The sequence below is a fragment of the Heterodontus francisci genome, chromosome 11 (assembly GCF_036365525.1).
Source record: "Heterodontus francisci isolate sHetFra1 chromosome 11, sHetFra1.hap1, whole genome shotgun sequence".
Classification (NCBI taxonomy): Eukaryota; Metazoa; Chordata; class Chondrichthyes; order Heterodontiformes; family Heterodontidae; genus Heterodontus; species Heterodontus francisci.
The window spans coordinates 97,028,279-97,050,402 of NC_090381.1; the positions used below are offsets into that span (position 1 = coordinate 97,028,279).

The window sequence follows — 22,124 nt, forward strand, 5'->3', positions numbered from 1 at the left end:
CAGTCCAAGCCTGAATGTTGAGATCTTGCTGCATGCTGGCATAGACTACTTCTGTATCTGAGGAGTTGTGAATGGTATTGAACATTGTTCAATCCTCAGTGAAGATATCCCCACTTTTGACCTTCAGAAGGAGGGACGGTCATTGATGAAGCAGCTGAAGGTGGTTGAGACTAGGACACTACCCTGAGGAACTCCTGCACTGATGAGGTTGAGATGATTGGCCTCCAACAACCGCAACCATCTTCCTTTGTGCTAGATATGACTCCAAACAGTGGAGAGTTTTTTCCCCTAATTCCCATTGAATTGAGTTTTGCACAGGCACCTTGATGCCACATGAGGTGAAATGCTGCCTTGATGTCAAGGGCAGTGACTCTTGCCTCCCCTCTGGCATTCGGTTCTTTTGTTCATGTTTGGACCAAGGCTGTAATGAGGTCTGGGGCTGGGTGGTCCTGGTGGAACCCAAACTGGTGCGCAGGTTGTTGAATAAGTGCCACTTGATAGCATTGTCAACGACACCTTCCATCACTTTGCTGCTGATTGAGAGTAAACTGATGGGGCATTAATTGGCTGATTGGATTTGTCCTGCTTTTTGTGGCAGGATGTACCATTTTCCACATCTGGTAAATGCCCGTGTTGTAGCTGTACTGGATCAGCTTGGCTAAGGATGTAGCTAGTTGTGGAGTACAAGTCTTCAGTGCTACAGCTGGGATGTTAGGGCTCATAGCCTTTGCTGTATCCAGTTGTTTCAGCCATTTAATGTCACCTAGAGTGAATATAATTGGCTGAAGACTGACATCTGTGATGCTGGGGACCTTGGGAGAAGACCCAGATGGGTCTCGGCACGTCTGGCTGAAGATGATTGCTCAAGTTTCAGTCTTGTATTTTGCACTGACCTACTGGGCTCCCCATCATTGAGGATAGGGATGTATTTTGGAGCCTCCTCCTCTGATTAGTAGTTTAATTGTCCAGCATCACTCATGACTGGATGTTGCAGGATTGCAAAGCTTTGATCTGATCTGTTGGTTGTGGAATCATTTTGCTCTGTCTGTTGCATGCTTCTTCCACTGTTTAGCTTCTCTACCCAGAGAGCTGTGGATGCTCAGTTGTTGAGTATATTCAACAGAAGTCGATAGATTTTTGGGTACTACGATAGATTTTTGGGTACTAAGGGATAAAGGGGTAATGTGGGAAGGTGGAGTTGAGGTTGAAGATCATCCATGATATTGAATGGTGGCGCAGGCTCTGAGGGCCAAATGGCCTCCTCCTAATTTTTGTTAATTTTTGGACAGGAAAGATGTAAAGGCCTTAGAAAGGGTATAGAGGTGGTTTGCCTGGATGTTAGCAGGAATGAGGGACTGCAGTTATAAGGAGAAGTTGGAACTTGGAACAGAAGATTTAAGAGGTGCCAGAGTAGAGGTTTTCAAGATGATAGGTTTTGATAGAGTAGGCAGAGAAAGGCTGTTCCCTCTGGTCAGTGGATCAATAACCAGAGGTCATAGATTTAAAATGATTGGCAAAAGATCTAGAGGGGAGATGAGAACTTCTTTCACTCAAGCTTATCAGGATCTGGAGCACTCTACCTAAAAAGATGGTGGATGCTGATTCCATAATTTTAAAGGGGAGGTGGTGTATACTTGATAATTAGGAACATACAGGTTACAGACAAAAAGCAGGGATGCAGGCCTAAGTAGACTGCTCTTCCTAAGAGATAGCGCAGGCATGATAGGCCAAATGGTCATCTGTGCTGTAAGTTTCTATGATTCTATGCATGTTGTCCTGTGTTGAAGTTTCACCAGGCTGGCATTTCATTTTTGGATATACTTGGTGCTGCTCGTGGCATGCTTTCCTATGTTCCTCATTGAACCAAGGTTGATTGGCTGGTTTGATGGTAATGGTAGAGTGAGGGATATGCTGAGCCATGAGGTTACAGATTGTGGCTGAATACAGTTTTGCTGCTGATGGTCCACAGCACCTCGGGGATGCCCAGCTTTGAGCTGCTAGATCTGACTGAATCTATCCCATTTATCACAGTGGTAGTGCCACACAACATGATGGACAGTATCCTTCGTGTGAAGATGGGACTTTGTCTCCACAAGAACTGTGGGGTGATCACTCCTATCAATGCTGTCGTAGACAGATACATTTGCAACAGGTAGATTGATGAGGACGAGGCCAAGTAGGTTTCTCCCTCTCACCACCTGCCACAGGCCCAGTCTTCCATATTTGTCCTCAGGATTTGGCCAGCTTGGTCAGTAATGGTGCTACTGAGCCACTCTTGGTGATGGACATTGAAGTCCCCCAGCTAGAGTGCATCACTAATTAGAACATTAATGTTCTCAACTGTGGCCATGGCACTGGTGATTCAGATTGCTTCAAAATTCAACTATTTGTTTTGAAAATTAAATTCCAAGTAAGTTGAGGCAAAAACACTGTCTCTCCCAGCTTAATGTGCTTTCTGAAGTTCTGGAACACAAAACAAAGGCTACAGCAGGTGAGAAATCGGTAATTTTTGCCCTACACGCACTTTTAAAAAAAAAAAAGTCTTTATTCTTTTCCTGAATAAAGTTTTTGAAATTGATTCTCCAGCATCTCTTCCAACGATTCGGTAAAGTATTTGTGCAGAAACTAGCAGAAGTTAAAGAAACATATTCCTGAAGTTCAACAATTGTATGGTATTGCATCCTGGGCATTTGAGTACACTACACAAGTCTATGAAGCAGTGGTGCAGCTTCAGGCAAAAATGTGAATCCCAAGTCCAGGCTGCAGCATTAAAAGACCATTCAGTGGATAGATTTAATCTCTCTAACGAACTCCCTTTGTTTCTGCCCATTTACCTCCTCTCTCCTCACTATCCCAGGCCCCAAACACTCCTTTCAGGTGAAGCAGCGATTTGCTTGTACTTCTTTCAATGTAGTATACTGTATTCGCTGCTCACAGTGTGGTCTCCTCTACATTGGGGAGACCAAGCGCAGACTGGGTGACCGCTTTGCGGAACATCTCCGCTCAGTCCGCAAGCAGGACCCTGAGCTTCCGGTTGCTTGCCATTTCAACACTCCCCCCTGCTCTCATGCTCACATCTCTGTCCTGGGATTGCTGCAGTGTTCCAGTGAACATCAACGCAAGCTCGAGAAACAGCATCTCATCTACCGATTAGGCACACTACAGCCTGCCGGACTGAACATTGAGTTCAATAATTTCAGAGCATGACAGCCCCCCATTTTACTTTCATTTTTAGTTATTTTTTCTTCCTTTATTTTACATTCCTTTTTACATTGTTAACGATTTTTTTTGCATTTATTTCATTTCATCTTGGTTTGTTCAGTTTGCTTACCCACTTTTTTTCAGGTTGTTTTTCTTCAGCTTTGCACTTGCTGCTGTTCAATATTCAGTGTATTCGCACCTAATCTGTACTAATGCTTTGTCTTTCAACACACCATTAACATATTGTTTGCCTTTGCTCCGTGACCTTTTGGTCAGCTATGTGGCCTGGTCCAATCTGCACCTTCTCCTTTGTTATCTCTTGCCCCACCCCCACCTCACTTGTTTATAATCTGTGACTTTTCTAATATTTGTCAGTTCCGAAGAAGGGTCACTGACCCGAAATGTTAACTTTGCTTCTCTTTCCACAGATGCTGCCAGACCTGCTGAGTGATTCCAGCATTTCTTGTTTTTGTCCCTTTGTTTCTTGTGTTTTTCTTATCTTTTTTTCCCTTTCAGGTGGAAGGTGGTGTGATGTGGGGGAAGAAGACACCGCACCAATGAATCTAGGTTCAATTTTCTTTGAGGTTGCAGGGAAAATGTGTCAATCAGCAATTATCTTTCCACCAGTTGTGCTCTCTCCCACCCTTTCGGTTTCCCAATAACTCTTCACCTTCTTAGCACCACCTTGCCCTCATTACCACATTCCTCAGCTCTCTCTCACTATTTGCTCCTTCCTTCTCCCCTCCCTAAGTTTGTGGCAGAGACCAGAAGCCCATTAAATGCAATCCTTTCCTGTTTCCCTGCTTCTAACTTCCGTTTCAATCTGTCCCTAACAGACTTTATTTGCTTAAGAAAAACAAAATCAGCTTGTTTCTTTTAGAAACAAATAAACTTCAACTGGAGAGTCACTCTCGCTGTTGTTTCTTTCTCTGGGGTGTTAACAATTAAAATCACCCTCTCCTAGGTTTGCAGTTTCGATCTGTCAAGAAGGCACAGATGAAATAATTAGATGCTTTTGTTGGTTACATTTCCCCAAGTTTGTTATATTGCATGCTTTCTTCTGCTTGTTCATCGTGCTTTCTCTTACAACTTGATATGTTTTCAGGTGTGTATACTCATTTTCTCTCTCCTGAATAGTGTCTGTTTAAAAGAACACTACGGTTTAGGTGTTGAAAATTGTTCTCTAGGTTTTTCATCAAATAATTTTGAAAAAGAACTGAGTAGAAGCTAAAAAAAATTAACAAAAAATGCTGGAAATACTCAGCAGGTCAGGCAGCATTTGTAGAGAGAGAGAAACAGAGCATTTCAGTTCTTATTTCAGAATTTCAGCATCCGCAGTATTTTGTTTCCGGAAAGCAAAATTATGTTAGCTGAAGGAACAGTATTGATGTATTTGGAAAATTTGGTGTGCTGCATAATCTTCTTTGGCCTCCTTGTCTCGAGAGACAATGGGTAAGCACCTAGAAGTGGTCAGTGGTTTGTGAAGCAGCGCCTGCAGTGGCTATACAGGCCAATTCTAGAGTGACAGACTCTTCCACAGGCGCTGCAGATAAAATTGGTTGTCGGGGCTGTTACACAGTTGGCTCTCTCCTTGCACTTCTGTCTTTTTTCCTGCCAACTGCTAAGGCTCTTTGACTCGCCACTCTTTAGCCCCGCCTTTATGGCTGTCCGCCAGCTCTGGCGATCACTGGCAACTGACTCCCACGACTTGTGTTCAGTGTCAAGGACTTCATGTCGCATTTACAGCCATCTTTAAAGCAGAGACATGGACGGCCGGTAGGTCTGATACCAGTGACGAGCTCGCTGTACAAAGCATCCTGCCATCTTCCATACGGCTCACATGGCCAAGCCATCTCCAGCGCTGCTGGCTCAGTAGGGTGTATAAGCTGGGGATGTTGGCCGCCTCGAGGACTTCTGTGTTGGAGATACGGTCCTGCCACCTGATGCCAAGAATTCTCTGGAGGCAGTGAAGATGGAATGAGTTCAGACGTTGCTCTTGGCTGACGTACGTTGTCCAGGCCTCGCTGCCGTAGAGCAAAGTACTGAGGACACAGGCTTGATACACTCGGATTTTTGTGTTCCGTGTCCGTGTGCCATTTTCCCACACCCTCTTGGCCAGTCTGGACATAGCAGCAGACGCCTTTCCCATGCGCTTGTTGATTTCTGCATCGAGAGACAGGTTACTGGTGATAGTTGAGCCTAGGTAGGTGAACTCTTGAACCACTTCCAGAGCGTGGTCATCGATATTGATGGATGGAGCATTTCTAACGTTCTGTCCCATGTTCGTTTTCTTGAGGCTGATGGTTAGTCCAAATTCAATGCAGGGAGCTGCAATCCTGTCGATGAGTCTCTGCAGACACTCTTCAGTGTGAGATGTTAAAGCAGCATCGTCAGCAAAGAGGAGTTCCCCGATGAGGACTTTCCGTACTTTGGTCTTTGCTCTAAGACTGGCAAGGTTGAACAACCTGCCATCTGATCTTGTGTGGAGGAAAATTCCTCCTTAAGACCTGAACGCATGTGAGAGCAGCAGGGAGAAGAAGATCCCAAACAGTGTAGGTAATCTAAATTCAGCTAATGGTATCTGGGCTTTTGAGAAAGTTGAAGCCTTCAAATAACAACTTCAAGAACTTGCCTCAGGGAATCCCAAAGCACTTTTGAAGTGTAGTCATTGTTGTAATATAGAAAACTCACCAGCCAATTTGTGTGCGGCAAGCTCCCACCGATTGCTAAGAAATCAACCAGGCAATTTGTTGGAGATATTGGTTGCAGGATAAATGATGGTGAGGAGAACCCTGCTTGAATAGCGCTGAAAGATTTTTTTTACGTCCATCTCAAAGAGCAGATGGGGCCTTGATTTGATGTCTCATCCGAAAGACTACCTGGAGCAGTACTGCACAAAGTTCTAGCCTAGATTATGTGCTGAAGTCTCTGGTGTGGGGCTTGAACCCATAACCTTCTGACAGAAGCGAGAGTGAGCCAAGGCTGACACCTATAATGAAGGCAGTAAATGGTTCTAAGGATATACTTAGAATATATTTCATGATTAAATTTATCCATCAAAACATGTTTTATTCTGTTTGGCCTCTTATTTTGGACAATAAAAATTTCAGTTAGAGGGGAAAATGTCAGATGATCTTCCGCCCTGCTCCCTCCTGCGTACTGCTGCCGGCTATGGCTTGACCACCCTGCCCACTATTTTTTTCCCCCCACCCCTGCTCGCTACCTACTGTGGGTCGTTGTGACTTGACAGCCTGCTCAAGGTTGGTCCTGTTAACCTGTGTGTGCTGACTCTGGAGGTCCAACAGGAACCCACAGAATTTCAACAATATTAGGATGAGGCTCTAGGCCCAAAATAGGAGCACCAGGTCTCTGAAATCAGATCTGCATGGCAACGGTTATTTCGTGTTACTGATCTTTCAGAATAAAAACATTAAATCATTTTGTTTGAAGGGTGTGTATATAAATTTCTGAAAAATTGCTCCACTTTCAGATTATATGTTATGTTATACATATATGTTATATGTGAACACCTTAGACAGCTTCTGGAATTTGCCTTTGGTGCCGCCCTGTAACTTGAGAGTTTTTCAGTGTTTGTTTTTCAAGTTTTAGAAACCGATGACTCAGTAGCTCATATTCTGCGGGTTGGATTAAAGCTTGTTTGCAAATTCAGGTCGCAATGTTGCACTTGGAGCAGTAGATCACTAGGATTTTTCTAATTGCTGCATTATTGTTGTAATTTAGGTCTAAATCTAAGCTATGTGTACCAATGGGGTGGTGGGGGTGGTGGTGGTGGGAAGCAAGGCAGCAGGTTGTGTCAGAACACTCAACTGAGAGTGCTCAGTACCAACAACTGTACTCTGGACCTACTCTCATTATTTTCAGAAAACTGAACAAAACACCTTAGGAATAAAGCAATTATGTATACGTAAATCTGATCCATCTAATGTTGCTTTGTTCTTAAGGTCACAACACTAGTCCTGTGTTGTTAGGGCATACTTAATTATTTCCTTATTGTTCATGCGAGTTGATACCAAAGATATTAGAGTAATTAACTTGAGAAATTTACTGAAAAATACCAAAACTTAGTTCACAACATTCTTCTGAAAAGTAATTTTGTGGCAACTTTAAAAAAAAAAAGCTTGTTTCCCATTGGTTTTGTCTCTCTTGAAGGCAACTGAGCATTTTGTTCAGCCAACTGGATTCCATTCCAAGATAAAAATAAATAAGTATAAAAGCAAAGAGAGCTCTTCAGATTACTTGTAGCTTTTTTTTAATGCAGTTTGTTGTGATCAGGAATGCACAGCCTGAAAGGGTTGTGGGAGCAAATTCAGTAGTGGCATTCAAAAGGGAATTGGATAAACTCTTGAAGGGAAAATGTTTAGGGGCTTTGGGGAAAGAGCAGGGGAATGGAACTAATTGAGTCGGCACTGGCATGATGGGCTGAATGACATCCTGTGCTGTATCATTTTGAGAAATTGACCAGTGTGGTTTGTGCCACCTTTTGATAAGGTCCCACATGGGAGATTGGTTAAGAAAGCAAGAGCCCATGGGATCCAGGGCAATTTGGCAAATTGGATCCAAAATTGGCTTAGTGGCAGGAGGCAGAGGGTTATGGTCGAGGGTTGTTTTTGCGATTGAAAGCCTGTGACCAGTGGTGTACTGCAGGGATCGGTGCTGGGAGCCTTGCTGTTTGTACTGTATATTAATGATTTAGATGTGAATATAGAAGGTATGATCAGTAAGTTTGCAGATGACATGAAAATTGGTGTCGTAAATAGTGAGGAGGAAAGCTTTGGATTACAGGATGATGTAGATGGGCAGAGCAGTGGCAAATGGAATTTAATCCTGAAGTGTGAGGTGATGCATTTTGGGAGGACTAACAAGGCAAGGGAATATACAATGGATGGTAGGACCGTAGAAAGTAGAGGGTCAGAGGGACCTTGGTGTCCTTGTCCATAGATCACTGAAGGCAGCGACACAGGTAGATAAGGTGGTTAGGAAAGCATATGGGATACTTGCCTTTATCAGCCAAGGCATAGAATATAAGAGCAGGGAGGTTATGATGGAGCTGTATAAAACGCTAGTTAGGCCACAGCTGGAGTACTGCGTACAGTTCTGGTTGGCACACTATAAGAAGGATGTGATTGCACTGGAGAGGGTGCAGAGGAGATTCACCAGGGTGTTGCCTGGACTGTGGAGCATTTCAGCTATGAAGAGAGACTGGAAAGGCTAGGGTTGTTTTCCTGAGAGCATAGGCTGAGGGGAGAGCTGATTGGTGTATACAAAATTGAGGGGCGTAGATAGGAAGACATTTTTTCCCTTAGCGGAGGCGTCAATAACCAGGGGGCGTAGAGTTAAGTTAAGGGGAAGATGGTTTAGAGGGGATTTGAGGACCTTTTTTTTCACCCAGAGGGTGGTTGGAACCTGGAACGCACTGCCTGAAGGCATGGTAGAGGCAGCAACCATCGCAACATTGAAGTATTTAGATGAGCACTTGAAACGCCAGAGCATACAAAGCTACGGGCCAAATGCTGGAAAATAGGATTAGAATAGCCGGCCGGCATGGACAAGGTGGGCTTAAGAGCCTGTTTCTATGCTGTATAACTCTGACTCTATGATGAACTCTAGGGTGACTGTTTACTACATGGATCCAGGAATTTATAATGGAAAAGTTGACACGAAACTGTGACAACAGGAATCAAATTTTGTAGATGGAAAGTGTGCAGAGCAGGAATGTAAGATTTTTAAAATAAAATATATATAGATATCCAAAATTAAATATCGTGCATTTGTATGCTCTTCCTGCCAACTAAACTTTACTTTGTTGTCCGCTTCCTCTGCTGCACTTATCAGCTTGTTTTCCCATTATAAATTCCTATGTTTTCATTTATAATAGAAAATGATTATCTAAACTTGTCAAGCTCTAATTACATCATCTCTTGGGTGTCGTGTTTCCCAGCCCCTCAGTCTACACTACAGAGAAACTCTTGTGCTTCAATCCACGCTGCTTCTCAAACTGCTGTAATCTTTGCTGTTTGGTTTTGACTCCATGTGCAATGCAACTGAAAATTGATTAGTATTTAGAATTTGATAGTTATTTATGTGGCTAAAGCAATTTCATTGACGCAAGTAATGTGCTTTTCCTTTTCTAGACTGATCTACAGTACAGAAAGTTCCTTGGACAGATTTGCTGAGGCCTTGAAGATATGAGACATGTGATACTTGGAACTGGCACACAGTCACTTATAATTGCTTGCTTGTCCGATCAAATTAAAAGACCCAAACGGAGTATGTAAGGACAAGTCTCTTGTTGGTATGGACTCATATAAAGATTCCTAAGAGTTATTGAATGCGTCATTAAAGTTGACAGCAAGCAGAACCATGTGGCGATTGCTTACATTGAAGTTTGGCCGCTTGTACCGTTGTCTGAAGTTCCTGTTTGTGGTGAGCCTGTTGGTTTTCATGTTGATGAATACGCACTCATTATTTGCCTCATTTCAGAAGAACGAACTTGCAGATCGTCGCTTTATTAGTCTCAACAAGTGCCCAGCCTGCTTTGGTACTAGCTGGTGTCGTAAGTTTATGAATGGCCAAATCACTTTTGAAACGTGGGGTCGTCTGCGAATTCTGGACTTTCTGAATGTGAAAAATGTCTATTTTGCTCAGTATGGGGAACCAAGAGAAGGTGCGAGGCGTATTGTTCTCAAACGTTTGGGTTCCAATCAAGAACTGATTGATATGGACCAAAAGGTCTGCAAACGGGCCACAGGACGCCCCCATTGTGATGTTACACAAGCTATCTACAAGACTCAGTTTTCTCGTTTAAATGGAGAAGTTCGGTTACTGACCCCAGATGTTGTGGAGGGGTGGTCAGACTTGGTGCATTGTCCCTCACAAAGACTCCTAGACAGAATAGTACGTAGGTATGCTGAAACAAAGGATTCTGGGAGCTTTTTAATGAAGAATTTGAAAGACTCTGAGCGAATGCAGCTTCTTCTGACGTTGGCTTTTAACCCAGAGCCTCTGGTTCTTCAGGTATGATATGTGATGGGTATTGTATACTTTTTACTTAACAGCAAAAGTTGATTTTGTTGCAACTTTTTTGTTATCTTTTCAAATGAGCTTTGTAAAATCAATATTTTTCCTTTGTCCTGATGTGTACAGCGTAATAATTCAATTGAGGGGTTCATATTCTGTTGATTTTTGAGTATGTAGATAAAATGGTTTACTACTCAATTAAACAGAGATTGTAGTAATGGTGGAAATCCTTAACCACCTTAAGAATATTGTCTTTTATTTGGAATATATTTTCCTTTAAAACTTTATAGACTAGGTGCTCCTTTTTCTGCTGGAGTTGTCTAATAACACAAAATTCTTGTGAATGGTTTGCAAATTAATATATCATTCCATTTAATACATCTCATTATTTTCATTTTATATATTGACATGAAAGGTGGTATGTAAATCCAAGTTAGTTTTTTCTATAAACTCACTTCACTGATTGCAGCTTGCAATATGAAATAGCTACAATGCTGTAATCTCAAGGTTTTATAGTGCAAGTCTCCAGTGTTTAAATATTTTCCTTGCAAAGTAGAATCATGATTCACATGTATCTTGAAGCCGTCCCAAGTTAAAAATGTAAAGCAGATGTTAATAGTGTTAGGACCGGGTGAGGAAGGGGACTCGGGCTCTCCTCTCACCCCTTTTCTGGTTTGACCGTAACTGTGTTTAACTTTTAAAACCACAGTGTTTTAGCTTCATTTCAGTGAGTCCTTACTCATTGGATCCTTTACAATTACAATTAGAGAGCAATCAGACAGGCTTTCTTGGGTTTGAAGAAGCAAGATGTAAGTTTATTAGCTTTAACACTCTAACTCAGTTAAAGTTACTAAAAATACGCGACGCAGCCAAGCTAGCATGCGTATGCGATAAACACACACAAATAGATAGAGGGGGGAAAGAATAAAGGGCGGGGGGGGTGCGGTTTGGAGTAGTAAATAGAATTCAGTTACTGTCTTTGGTTTGGATGTAAAGACCTTGATTGGAGTTAAGTCTTGCAGTTTTCGTTGGGGCCCAGTGCAAGCTTTTAAACTTGTTTCGCTTGTACCAGAAGGCTGATGAAGTCCTCTTAAGCTACTTCTGTGGGTTGCTGGAACTCTGCTGGAGCGAGAGAGACAGGGAGAGAGTAGTGCTTTCTCTTGAAGTTCAATTACAGTCTGCCCTTTCTGTGTGGCACAATTTTTAAAAAAAAGTCCCCAGGTTGGCCAGCAGGTTAATCATGTGACCAACTCTTTGTTTGAAACAGCAGCATCTGCTGAGATTGTTGATTTCAAAAGTTCTGTAGTCACACTAAGTGGGAGGTGGAGCAGTGTCTCTCATACAGACAGTGGCTCTCAATGTCTTTTGATCATCACTATTGACAAAACCCATCTTGCTAATTGAATCAGGGAGCACTCCCATTGTCTCTATTCAGCTCTCTCTGAGAATGTAAATGTGCAGCCATGTTTTCAGCCGTTCAGTTCTGTCGTCTTTTTAAACAAGTTACGTTCAATGTTCAGTAAAAGGGTTGGAACAGTGTTCCATATGACAGAATTAATATGTTTCAATTTGGCCAGTGTGGTTTCCATCACAATAATTTGATTATATTGGGATTGTAAATGACATACTGAAATATTGCTTCACTCAAATCTAGACACAGGTAACGGTGAGCTCACGTTGAGTCTTCTGTTTCTGTTTGGTATGGCATTCACATGCAATGGTAATTAATAGTTATTAAGCAATTGAAGTGCACCTTTAAAAATAGGGAGGAATTTTGGCGAATGCTGTTTAAGATGGGAAGTGTTTCTAGAATTTGCATGTTACGTCTAACCTAACCTAATAGTTCTTGCATCTTAGTTGATCCAAAGTATTTGGATTGTTTCGGACTAGTTCCATAATGGACACGAGTTGCAACTGAGGGGATCCATAATTGGATATTTCTAAACCCGCCGTCTGGAAGGTGGCTGGGGAATGTGAATAGGAATTATGCTGGTAGAACAATACTTGAGGTTTGGATTAAGCATACTGTTGAGATATTTCTGTGGGATTTTGACTTAAAAATAACTTGTCTTGTACCTAATTTGAGAGTGACTGATGGTGACACTAAATGTAGAAAGCAGAACCATGTTTCCAGGGTGCTCATTCACAATTTTAACTAAGAATTGGATAAAATGGACATGGTGAGAACCGTATTAAATATCCCTAGTACATATCCTGGGCCGTGGGTGGTAGAATTTCAAGCTACTCGGAATCAATTCTATCTGTAGGGGACTGAACTGCATCGTGGAAATTGTCGTTTTTACTCTGTTCCTGTTATGCACAATACCCAACACTACATGAGGAACTGAGGCATAAGTGATGGGAGTACCCCCCTCCCCCCAATTCCTTTTCATTGCTTTCTACAGTTTAAGGTACCAAATTAAAATTCTAACTTTATTGGAAATGAGGGGTTTTCTGACACTGAGGGGGGCCTAATGGTTCCAGCAGAGCAGAGGGGATATATTTGAGCTGCTTTAATGCAGACCCAAAGCAGGTTAAATGAGCAGCTGCCAATGGCGGTGGTGTCAGGGTGAAGTGGTGTGTCAATAATGGCTTCAGCACAAACTCTATTTAATTGGAAAATGATTTAACTTTAATCATGAAACTACAAGAAATGAGAAGGTTTTGAGGAAGTGAAAATAGACAAAAATTAATTACTTTGACGTTAAGCAAACTGCTTGGCTTGGCACTTCAGATCCATGACTACACCTGAGCAGTGTCACTGTAAATCAACTGGTAAAGTGGAAGGAAACTATACTTTTTTTTCAAGGACTAATCCCTTCTCTAAATTTTGCTTCCTCCTTGTCTTTCCAACCACCATACCAAGTGCAGCTGAACGGGCCTCACCGAAATCAATGAGCGTCACATTTTTCAGAAACTGATGGACATATTGCACTAACTTTTTTTTTTAAAGTTTGTCTAAAATTATTGTAACATTGATGGATTGCGTAGAATAGTTCGACTCAGTGACCTGTATTTGAGTGGCAGATGATGCTGAGGTCAAATTTTCCTCCCTGTTCCTTAAAGCTGTTTTGATTAGGTAAGAACTTTTTTCAGTAAAAATGAATAATACGATGACGATATAGAATGTAACTATTTTAGTTTATGAATAGAAAGACATAAAGTTTGCAATTTGATGTGCAAAACAAGATGAAAATGGTGAAGCTTTTTTCAGATGAATTGTGTAGACACAAATTGGTTCTTAAGCATCATCTTGTTTGTGCTACAAATTTTATAGTACTTGTATTAATCTCTCAATTGCGAACAAGAAGTTTGAAGTTTCTTGTCTTTGAGAAGTGAGATGCAATTTAACTGTAACTATTTTGTTTAAGATAGTGGTTTTGTCATTTGGATAGAGCAGTTAGATCATATTTAAATAATCCAGAAAATGCATTCCTATTAATGGGCTGTGGTTTTTTCCAGGCTGCTAGTCCTATTGAATCTTAGCTGTTGTACTTTTTTCTTGCAGCTTGTTATTGAATTAAGTACTTTGGGAGCCTATAGCACAAACACCTTACCACACCTGCATGAAAGGCTTCAAGAGAAACAATCCAAAGTGTTTCATACTCTTCCATAGTCATGGTTGGCAAGAATAAGAGGGGCCAGTCCTTTTTGTTTCCTGTAGGTTACCAGCTCTGGAGGATGTTGTCTTTGTTGAATGTAACAATGTGTCAACTCTCCTTGGATATTTTAAAGTTCTAATGAGATCATTTTGAAAGGTGTTCCTGTATTCAAGCTGGAAGAGTACTGATCAAGTCCTGGATGTTTCTAGTATTTTTACGAACTATTTGTGAAGCATACTTAAGTGTAGGATAACATTACTGCATCAACCTTTTCCCCTCTGACTGCTGGAAAATAGGATGCAGAGAAAATAAATAATTGTCTTTTTGTCATCAATAATTGATGAGTTCAGGACTTGTCAAAGTACTTTACAGCCAATGAAGTATTTTTGAAGTATAGTCACTGTTGTAACGTAGGAACCATGGCAATCAGTTTGCACACGGCAAGCTCATACAGCAATGCGATAATGACCAGATAATCTCTTTTCTTTTGCTGTAATGTTGATTGATGGATAAATATTGGCCAGGGCATTGGGGAAAACTTCCCTGCTCTTTTATGCAATAATGCCATGGGATCTTTTATGCTCACCTGAGAGCAGACAGGGTCTTGGTTTAACACTAAAATAAAAGCAAAATACTGCGGATGCTGGAAATCTGAAATAAAAACACGAAATGCTGGAACCACTCAGCAGGTCTGGCAGCATCTGTGAAAAGAGAAGCAGAGTTAATGTTTCTGGTCAGTTCCAAAGAAGGGCCACTGACCTGAAACGTTAACTCTGCTTCTCTTTTCACAGATGCTGCCAGACCTGCTGAGTGGTTCCAGCATATCTTGTTTTTATTGCTTGGTTTAACATCTCATCTGAAAGACAGCACCTCTGACAGTACAGCGCACCCTCAGTACTGCACTGGAGTGTCAGCCTGGAATTTTGTGCTCAAGTCTCTGAAGTGGTACTTGAACCGACAACTTCTGACTCGGGTGAGAGCTACCCACTGATCCATGGCTGCCACCATAGGTGTATGTATTTTGTGTGGTGTCATGCAGGCCCCCACCTGCCAAGAATTGGGCATATTAATTTTGTCATGAACATTGATTTTAAATTGTTACTGGAGTGAAGGAAGGACTTAAGAAATCACCAGACACTTGGCTGGAAGGACATTTGCATTCAAACAGACAGTGCTTGTGGAGACAAAGGGCTATTCCCTGGTCCACTTAACCCACAATGGATTTGGATCACCAATCATTGAAGGTGTAAGGAAGAGCATTCCATAGACTGCTAAGGTGATGCAATCCACAAAAGCCAGGTCTGGTGAAACCAGCTGGTCACACGACTAACTGGCTGGTCCAGGGTTTTTTGAACTAGACAGAGTTTGAACTCAGCGAATGTTTGCTCCTGGACTGAAAAGACCTCTCCTGCCTGCTCCCATCTCTCTCTCAAGCCCCTGAACCTACTAAAGACACATGAACCTCAAGAGAGAGAAGTCTCCTACATCGAACAAGGTTTAAGAATACTGAGCCCCAATGCAAAGCAAGACCTACCTACAATCAAGGACTCTAAAGCGAGCTTGAAGAACAGTAACCAAAACCATCTTCAGATATTGCCTCAAACTTTTCCACTTTATTTATTCTGCTATTTTCTGTCTCTATCTGCATGTGTGTATCGCGTATGCATGCTAGCGTGGGCGCGTCGTGAATCCATAGGCGTTAACGGAATTAGAGTTTAAGTTTAATAAATTTCAACCTTTCTTTAAGCCTAAGAAAACGTGTTTGGCTGGTTTCTTTGCCTTACAATTGGAAAGCAGTGAGCAAGGATTCACCAAGGGGGAGCTAAAAACACGGTGTGTTTAAAATTAAACCCTGTTATGCTAACACCAGGTGAAGGCTGAGAGGGAACCCTAGACCCCTTTCCCACCTGGTCGTAACAGTGGGTAATTTTAAAAACTTAACATTGCGCTGTCCGTGATGGCTCGCAGCATTGTGTGAACTGATTCTCTACTTAAAAAAGCTTTTTTTAAGTTGCCTTAACTGCCTTTTTGGTTTTACTGTAGTTTTCTGACAATCTTGTGCTGTTATTTCTAATTGAGAGTGCAGTTTCACCCACAGCCTTGTTGGAGGACAGTATATTTGCATGTGTCTGCCCTGCTGTTTGGTTATCTCACAAGATGATATCGATGAGCCTTATGAACCATTTCAGATTCTCCTGAGTTCTGTAATACAATCTATTGCTTTTACAATTATTTCTATTTAATGAATTATAGGCCCTTTTTTTTTTAAAGAAAAAAGCACTTGAAGAAAGATCTAGAAGTGGAATTGTTTCTGTCTGCAGCCATGAGGTACAGAATTTTTGTGTAACAAAAAAAATTACATGTTTCACTGTCTTATGAATAGCACTTCTTGGATCAATGCCTGGACTCTAGTTGTTTGCAGTCAGTTTAGTGAGTTTGTTCAGTTTATCCACTGTGACAGAATAGAATTAAAAAGCTGAGAGCCCTGTGTTCAAGAGTTGGGCTGCTAATTTTCCTTCTGATCCCAGCAAAAGATGAAACAAAAATGTTGCTACAAATCTTTTTGCCAGCTTGATAGGACTACAATTTATTGAACTGTTCGTAATAGGGATAAAACCTTGTTTGGAGCAAACATGAAACTTGATGAATGCTTTTTGGTGTTTTATCCTGGGCATCATCATCTTTGTTACTCCTACAGTGTTCTTGCAGCAGGGATGAGTGCACATTCAGACAAAAATTGGCACCAGGTCAAGTAGCTGCTGGGGTCATGATGTCATCAGATATTGCACAAAATGTGTTCAATCAGCAAAAAAAGGCACCTGTGAAGAATGTGTGCTTGGCAAAATTGTGAGTATCGCTAGAAGCTTGCTTTTTAGATTTTTGGATGTGTGATGTGTGCCAGTGATTTCAAGGCAGCTTTATTACATATCCGTGACAGCCATAGCCTGTGGTGGTTGATTTTCTGCAGTTGTTCTATGTGACGGTTGCTTTTTTGCTCTTCCTACACATAGCTCGGCTTGAGTTGTGCATATTTCTAATTTATGATAAAGTACAGAAAGATCTTTTACTATATACAGTGGATTTGTCTTCTAAATTTTGGTCAGTTTAGCTAGCATGTTTAATTATGTAAAAGACTTTGTACGTATTTATGAAACTGCTTTTTCCTACAGTCCCTCAGAAAAAGAGAGATCATTTAAATAAAACTATGAAGGAACTGTCCTTTTCATTAAATATAATTGCATGTCAAGTACAGATCGCTTGGCCTGAAAGAAAAATCATGAGATTTATTTGACAGTTAGTGTTGACATGGTGGGATATTGCAGATGGCCTCAGTGTTCCCACTTCAGGGGAAAAATTAGTTAGCTCCCACTCAGGATTGCTCTTCAGTTGCTCCAGCTGGAAAGTGGATATTGGGTGAAGACAGGACAGATTTGATTCTGCATCGATCTTTGAAGGTGGCAGGACATATTGAGAGCAGTTAGCAAAGCATATGAAATCTTGGGCTTCGTAAATAGAGGTGTAGAGTACAAAAGCAGGCTAGTTATGCTGAACCTTTTATAAAGAACATAAGAACTAGGAGCAGGAGTAGGCAATCCAGCCCTTCGAGCCTGCTCCGCCATTCAATACAATCATGGCTGATCTCATCGGTGCCTCAACTCCACTTTCCTGCCCGTTCTCTATAACCTTTCAACCCATTATTAATTAAAAATCTATCTATCTCCTTGAATTTATTCAATGTCCCGGCATCCACCGCACTCTGGGGTAGTGAATTCCACAGACACGCGACCCTTTGAGAGAAGTAATTTCTCCTCATCTCAGTTTTTGGAAAAGGGGTCGCAGATTTAAAACAATGACCTCTTGTTCCAGATTGCCCCACCGGAGGAAACATCCTCTCTACGTCTACTTTGTCAATCCCCTTAATCATCTTGTATACCTCAATTAGATCTCCTCTCATCTAAACTCGAGAGTAAAGGCCTAAACTGCTCCATCTCTCTTCAAAAGACAAACCCCTCATCCCTGGAATCAATCTAGTGAACCTCCTCTGAACTGCCTCCAATGCAGCTATATCCCTCCTCAAGTAAGGGGACCAAAACTGTACACAGTACTCCAGGTGCAGTCTCACTAATGCCTTGTACAGTTGCAGAAATACTTCCCTACTTGTATACTATATTCCATTAGCAATAAATGCCAAAATTCCATTTGCCTTCCTTATTACCTGCTGCACCTGCATCCTAGTTTTCTGCGATTCATGCACGAGGACACCCAGATCCTTCTGCACTGAAGCAATCTCAAGTTTCTCTCCATTTAGATAATTTGCCTTTCTATTCTTCTGACCAAAATGGATAACCTCACACTTATCCATGTTAAACTCCATCTGCCAAATTTTGGCCCATTCACCTAACCTATCCGTATTCATCTGTAAATTTCTTATTTATTTATTGCAACTTACTATGCCACCTATTTTAGTGTCATCTGCAAATTTGGCTATAGTACCTTCTATCCCTGTATCGAAGTCATTAACATAGATTGTTAGTAGTTGGGGCCTGAGGACCAAACCCTGTGGCACCCCACTAGTTACATCTTGCCAACCAGAAAGGGACCCATTAATTCGGACTCTGTTTTCTGTTGGTTAGCCAATCCTCTATCCAAGCTAATAAATTGCCCCTAACCCCACGTGATCTTACCTTGTGTATTAACCTTTTGTGCGGCACCTTATCAAATGCCTTCTGGTAGTCCAGATATACTGCATCTACAGGGTCCCCATTATCCACTTTACTTGTTGCATCTTCGAAGAATTCTAGCAAATTAGTCAAACACGATTTGCCCTTCATAAAACCATCCTGACTCTGATGGATTGAGTTTTGACTTTCTAAATGTCCTGTTATTACTTGCTTAATAATGGATTCTAACAGTTTCCCAATGACAGATGTTAAACTAACTGGTCTATAGTTTTCTACTTTCTGCCTCCCTCCCTTTTTGAATAAGGGCGTTACATTAGCAGTTTTCCAATCCACTGGAACCTTCCCCGCATCCAGGGAATTTTGGAATATTATAACCAATGGATCCACTATCTCCGCTGCCACTTTCTTTAGGACCCTAGGATGTAGGCCATCAGGCCCTGGGGACTTGTCTGCCTTCAATTCTAATAGTTTGCTCAGTACTTTTTCCCTAGTGATGATTGTTCTAAGTTCCTCCCTTTATAACCTCTGCATTACTTGTTACTATTGGGATGGTACTAGTATCCTCCACCATGAAAACGGAGGCAAAATACCGATTTAGTGTCTCTGCCATTTCTTTGTTCCCCACTATTAACTCCCCAGTCTCATGCTACAAGGAACCAACATTCACTTTAGCTACTCTCTCCCCTTTTATATACTTACAGAAACTTTTGCTATCCGTTTTTATATTTTGCGCTTGTTTTCTTTCATAATTTATCTTTTCTCTTTTTATTACATTTTTAGTCACCCTTTGTTCTTTAAAAGTTTCCCAATCTTCCAGCCTACCAGTGGCCTTTGCAATGTATGCCTTAGTTTTTGTCTTTGTTTTCCTTAACTTCCTTGCTTAGCCATGGATGTTCCTTCCCCTTCTTAGAATCTTTCTTCCTGTCTGGAATATATTTTAGTTGGGAGGAATTGAATATCTCCAACATCTGCCACTGCTCATCAACTGTCCTACCTTTTAGTCTTCCTGCCCAGTCCACTAGGACCAAATCTGTCCTCATACCTATGTAATTATCTTTGTGTAACTCCAGATTGCTAGTGTGGGACTCGTTTCTCTCCCTCAAACTGAATTTGAAATTCGAGCATGCTGTGATAATTCTTTCCTAGAGGATCCTTAACTATGAGATCATTAATTAATCCTACCTCATTACACAATACCAAATCTAGAATAGCCTGCTCTCTGGTTGGTTCCACAACATCTTGCTCCAAAAAACAATCTCTAATACATTCCATGAACTCTCCCTCGAGGCTACCCTTGTCAATATGATTAATCCAGTCTATACGTATATTAAAATCACCCATGATTATTGCCGTACCTTTCTTACAAGCCCCCAGTATTTTCTGGTTTATACTGTGCCCCCCTGCTGGACTACTGTTTGGGAACCTACAGATTACTCCCAGCAGGGTGGTCTTTCCCTTGCTATTTCTTATTTCTACCCAGACTGATTCTACGTCTTGATCTCCGGTGCTTATATCATTTCTCACGACAGCACTGATCTCTCCCTTTATTAACAAAGCTACACCACCTCCTTTTTCTTCCTGCCTATCCTTCCAAAATATTGTCTACCCTTGATATTCAATTCCCAAACCTGGTTTCCGTACAACCACATCTCAGTGATTGCCACTGATGATACCCATTTGTCTCTATTTGCGCTGTTAACTCATTAATTTTATTCTGAATGCTTTGTGCATTCAGATACAAAGCTTTTAAGTTTGTTCTATCAAATTTCCCTACTCCTGTATGATTCCTTGGTGCAATATGGCATTCACGTGTTCTGTCTCTACCTTTTATTTTCAGGTAACAATCAGCCTCATCACTAACGTGCACCCCTACCCTCTCCTTTAACTTTGACTTCCTAATTTTCCATGCAACTGAACCCTCCCCCCCACCTCCCCACTATTTAGTTTAAAGCCCTATCGACAGCCCTAGTTATGCAATTCCCCAGGCCTCTGGTCCCAGCATGATTCAGGTGGAGCCCGTCCCATCGGAACAGTTCCCTTCTTCCCCAGTACTGGTGCCAATGTCCCATGAATTCGAAGCTATTCCTCCTACACCAATCTGAGCCACGCACTTACCTCTTTATTCTTATTGACCCTGTGCCAATTTGCTTGTGGCCCAGGTTGTAATCTGGAGATTATTACCTTTTTGGTTCTGCTTTTTAATTTAGCCCCGAGCTGCTCATATTCCCTCAGCAGAATCTCTATCCTCGTTCTACCTCTATTGTTGGTACCTACGTGGACCACGACAACTGGATCTTTCCCCTCCCACTGCAAGCTTCTCTGCAGCCCAGATGAGATATCCTGAACCCTGGTACCAGCTAAACAACACAGCCTTCGGGACTCTCGATCCTGGCCACAGAGAACAGTGTCTGTGCCCCTAACTATACTGTCCCTGATTACGACTACATTTCTCTTTTCTCTCCCCGCTTGAATGTCACCCTGTATCATGGTGCTATGGTCAGTTTGCTCATCCTCCCTACAGTCCCTGCTCTCGTCCACACAGGGAGCAAGAATCTTGAACCTATTGGACAAGGGCTGAGGCTCCTGCAACACTACCTCCTGGATCCCTCTACCTGCCTCACTCGCAGCCACACCCTCCTGTCCCTGACCACTGGCAGAATTCAAGGTAGTTAATCTAAGGGGTGTGACTGTCTCCTGAAACACAGCGTCCAGGGAACTCTTCCCCCTCCCTGATGTGTCGCAGTGTCAGAAGATCCGACTCCAGCTCATCAACTCTGAGCCGGAGTTCCTGGAGCAGCCAACGCTTGCTTCAGATGTGGTCACTAGGAACCACAATGGGGTCCAGCAGCTCCCACATCATGCAGGTACAACACATCGCCTGGCCCTGCATCTCTATTTTATTTTTAATTTGATTTTTAAATTTCCTACTGATCTTTAGTTTTTAATCTGTAAAATATTTCTCCTATTCACCTTTAATCTGAAATCAATTTCGAATAGGAAGTTCAAATTAGCAGTTACTTACCAACCAATGAACTTGCGGTTTTCCTGTGATGTCACTCTTTATTTTTTTTCACTCTTTTTACTCTCTTAAATTACCCAAAAATTAGATTATTTACACTAGGAACTTTGATTCCCTAAAAAAAAAACCTCACTATCTACTATATTAAAAAAGAACTGTAGACTTTTCTCTTTACTTTAGTTACTTACCGAGCTATTTAGTTATTTCCTAACAGCTGTTGCTCACCAACAATCACCTTGCAGCTTTCCTGTGATGCCACTGTTGACTTTTTTTTCAAAACTTCAGCGCGCCTGGACTGCTCCCGGCAGGCAAGTCCCACTCTCTTGAGTGAACTCCCTCCCTCCTGGTCTCTTTGTGCTCCGGCTCCACGCTCGCTGTGTCCTACTCGCTGAGTTAGGCTCTGGTTAGGCCCCAGCTGGAGTATTGCATTCTGGTCACCACACATTAGGAAGGATGTGAGGGTCCTAGAGAGGGTGCAGAAGTGATTTACCAGAATGGTTCCAGGGTTGGGGGATTTTATGTACAAGGTTAGTTTGGAAAAGCTAGGAGTGTTCTCATTAGAGGAAAGATTACGTGGAGATT

General features: G+C 41.8%; 1 protein-coding gene across 1 annotated transcript in view; it reads left to right on the forward strand.

The window, feature by feature from the left end:
- The window catches only part of dipk2ab (divergent protein kinase domain 2Ab), a 288,676-nt gene that overhangs the window by 20,934 nt on the left and 245,618 nt on the right, over positions 1 to 22,124 (forward strand). Inside the window, exon 2 of the mRNA XM_068042595.1 lies at positions 9,354 to 10,236. Within this exon, the coding sequence (XP_067898696.1) occupies positions 9,583 to 10,236 (654 nt within the window). The 5' untranslated portion in view covers positions 9,354 to 9,582. The remainder of the gene's footprint in view (positions 1 to 9,353; positions 10,237 to 22,124) is intronic.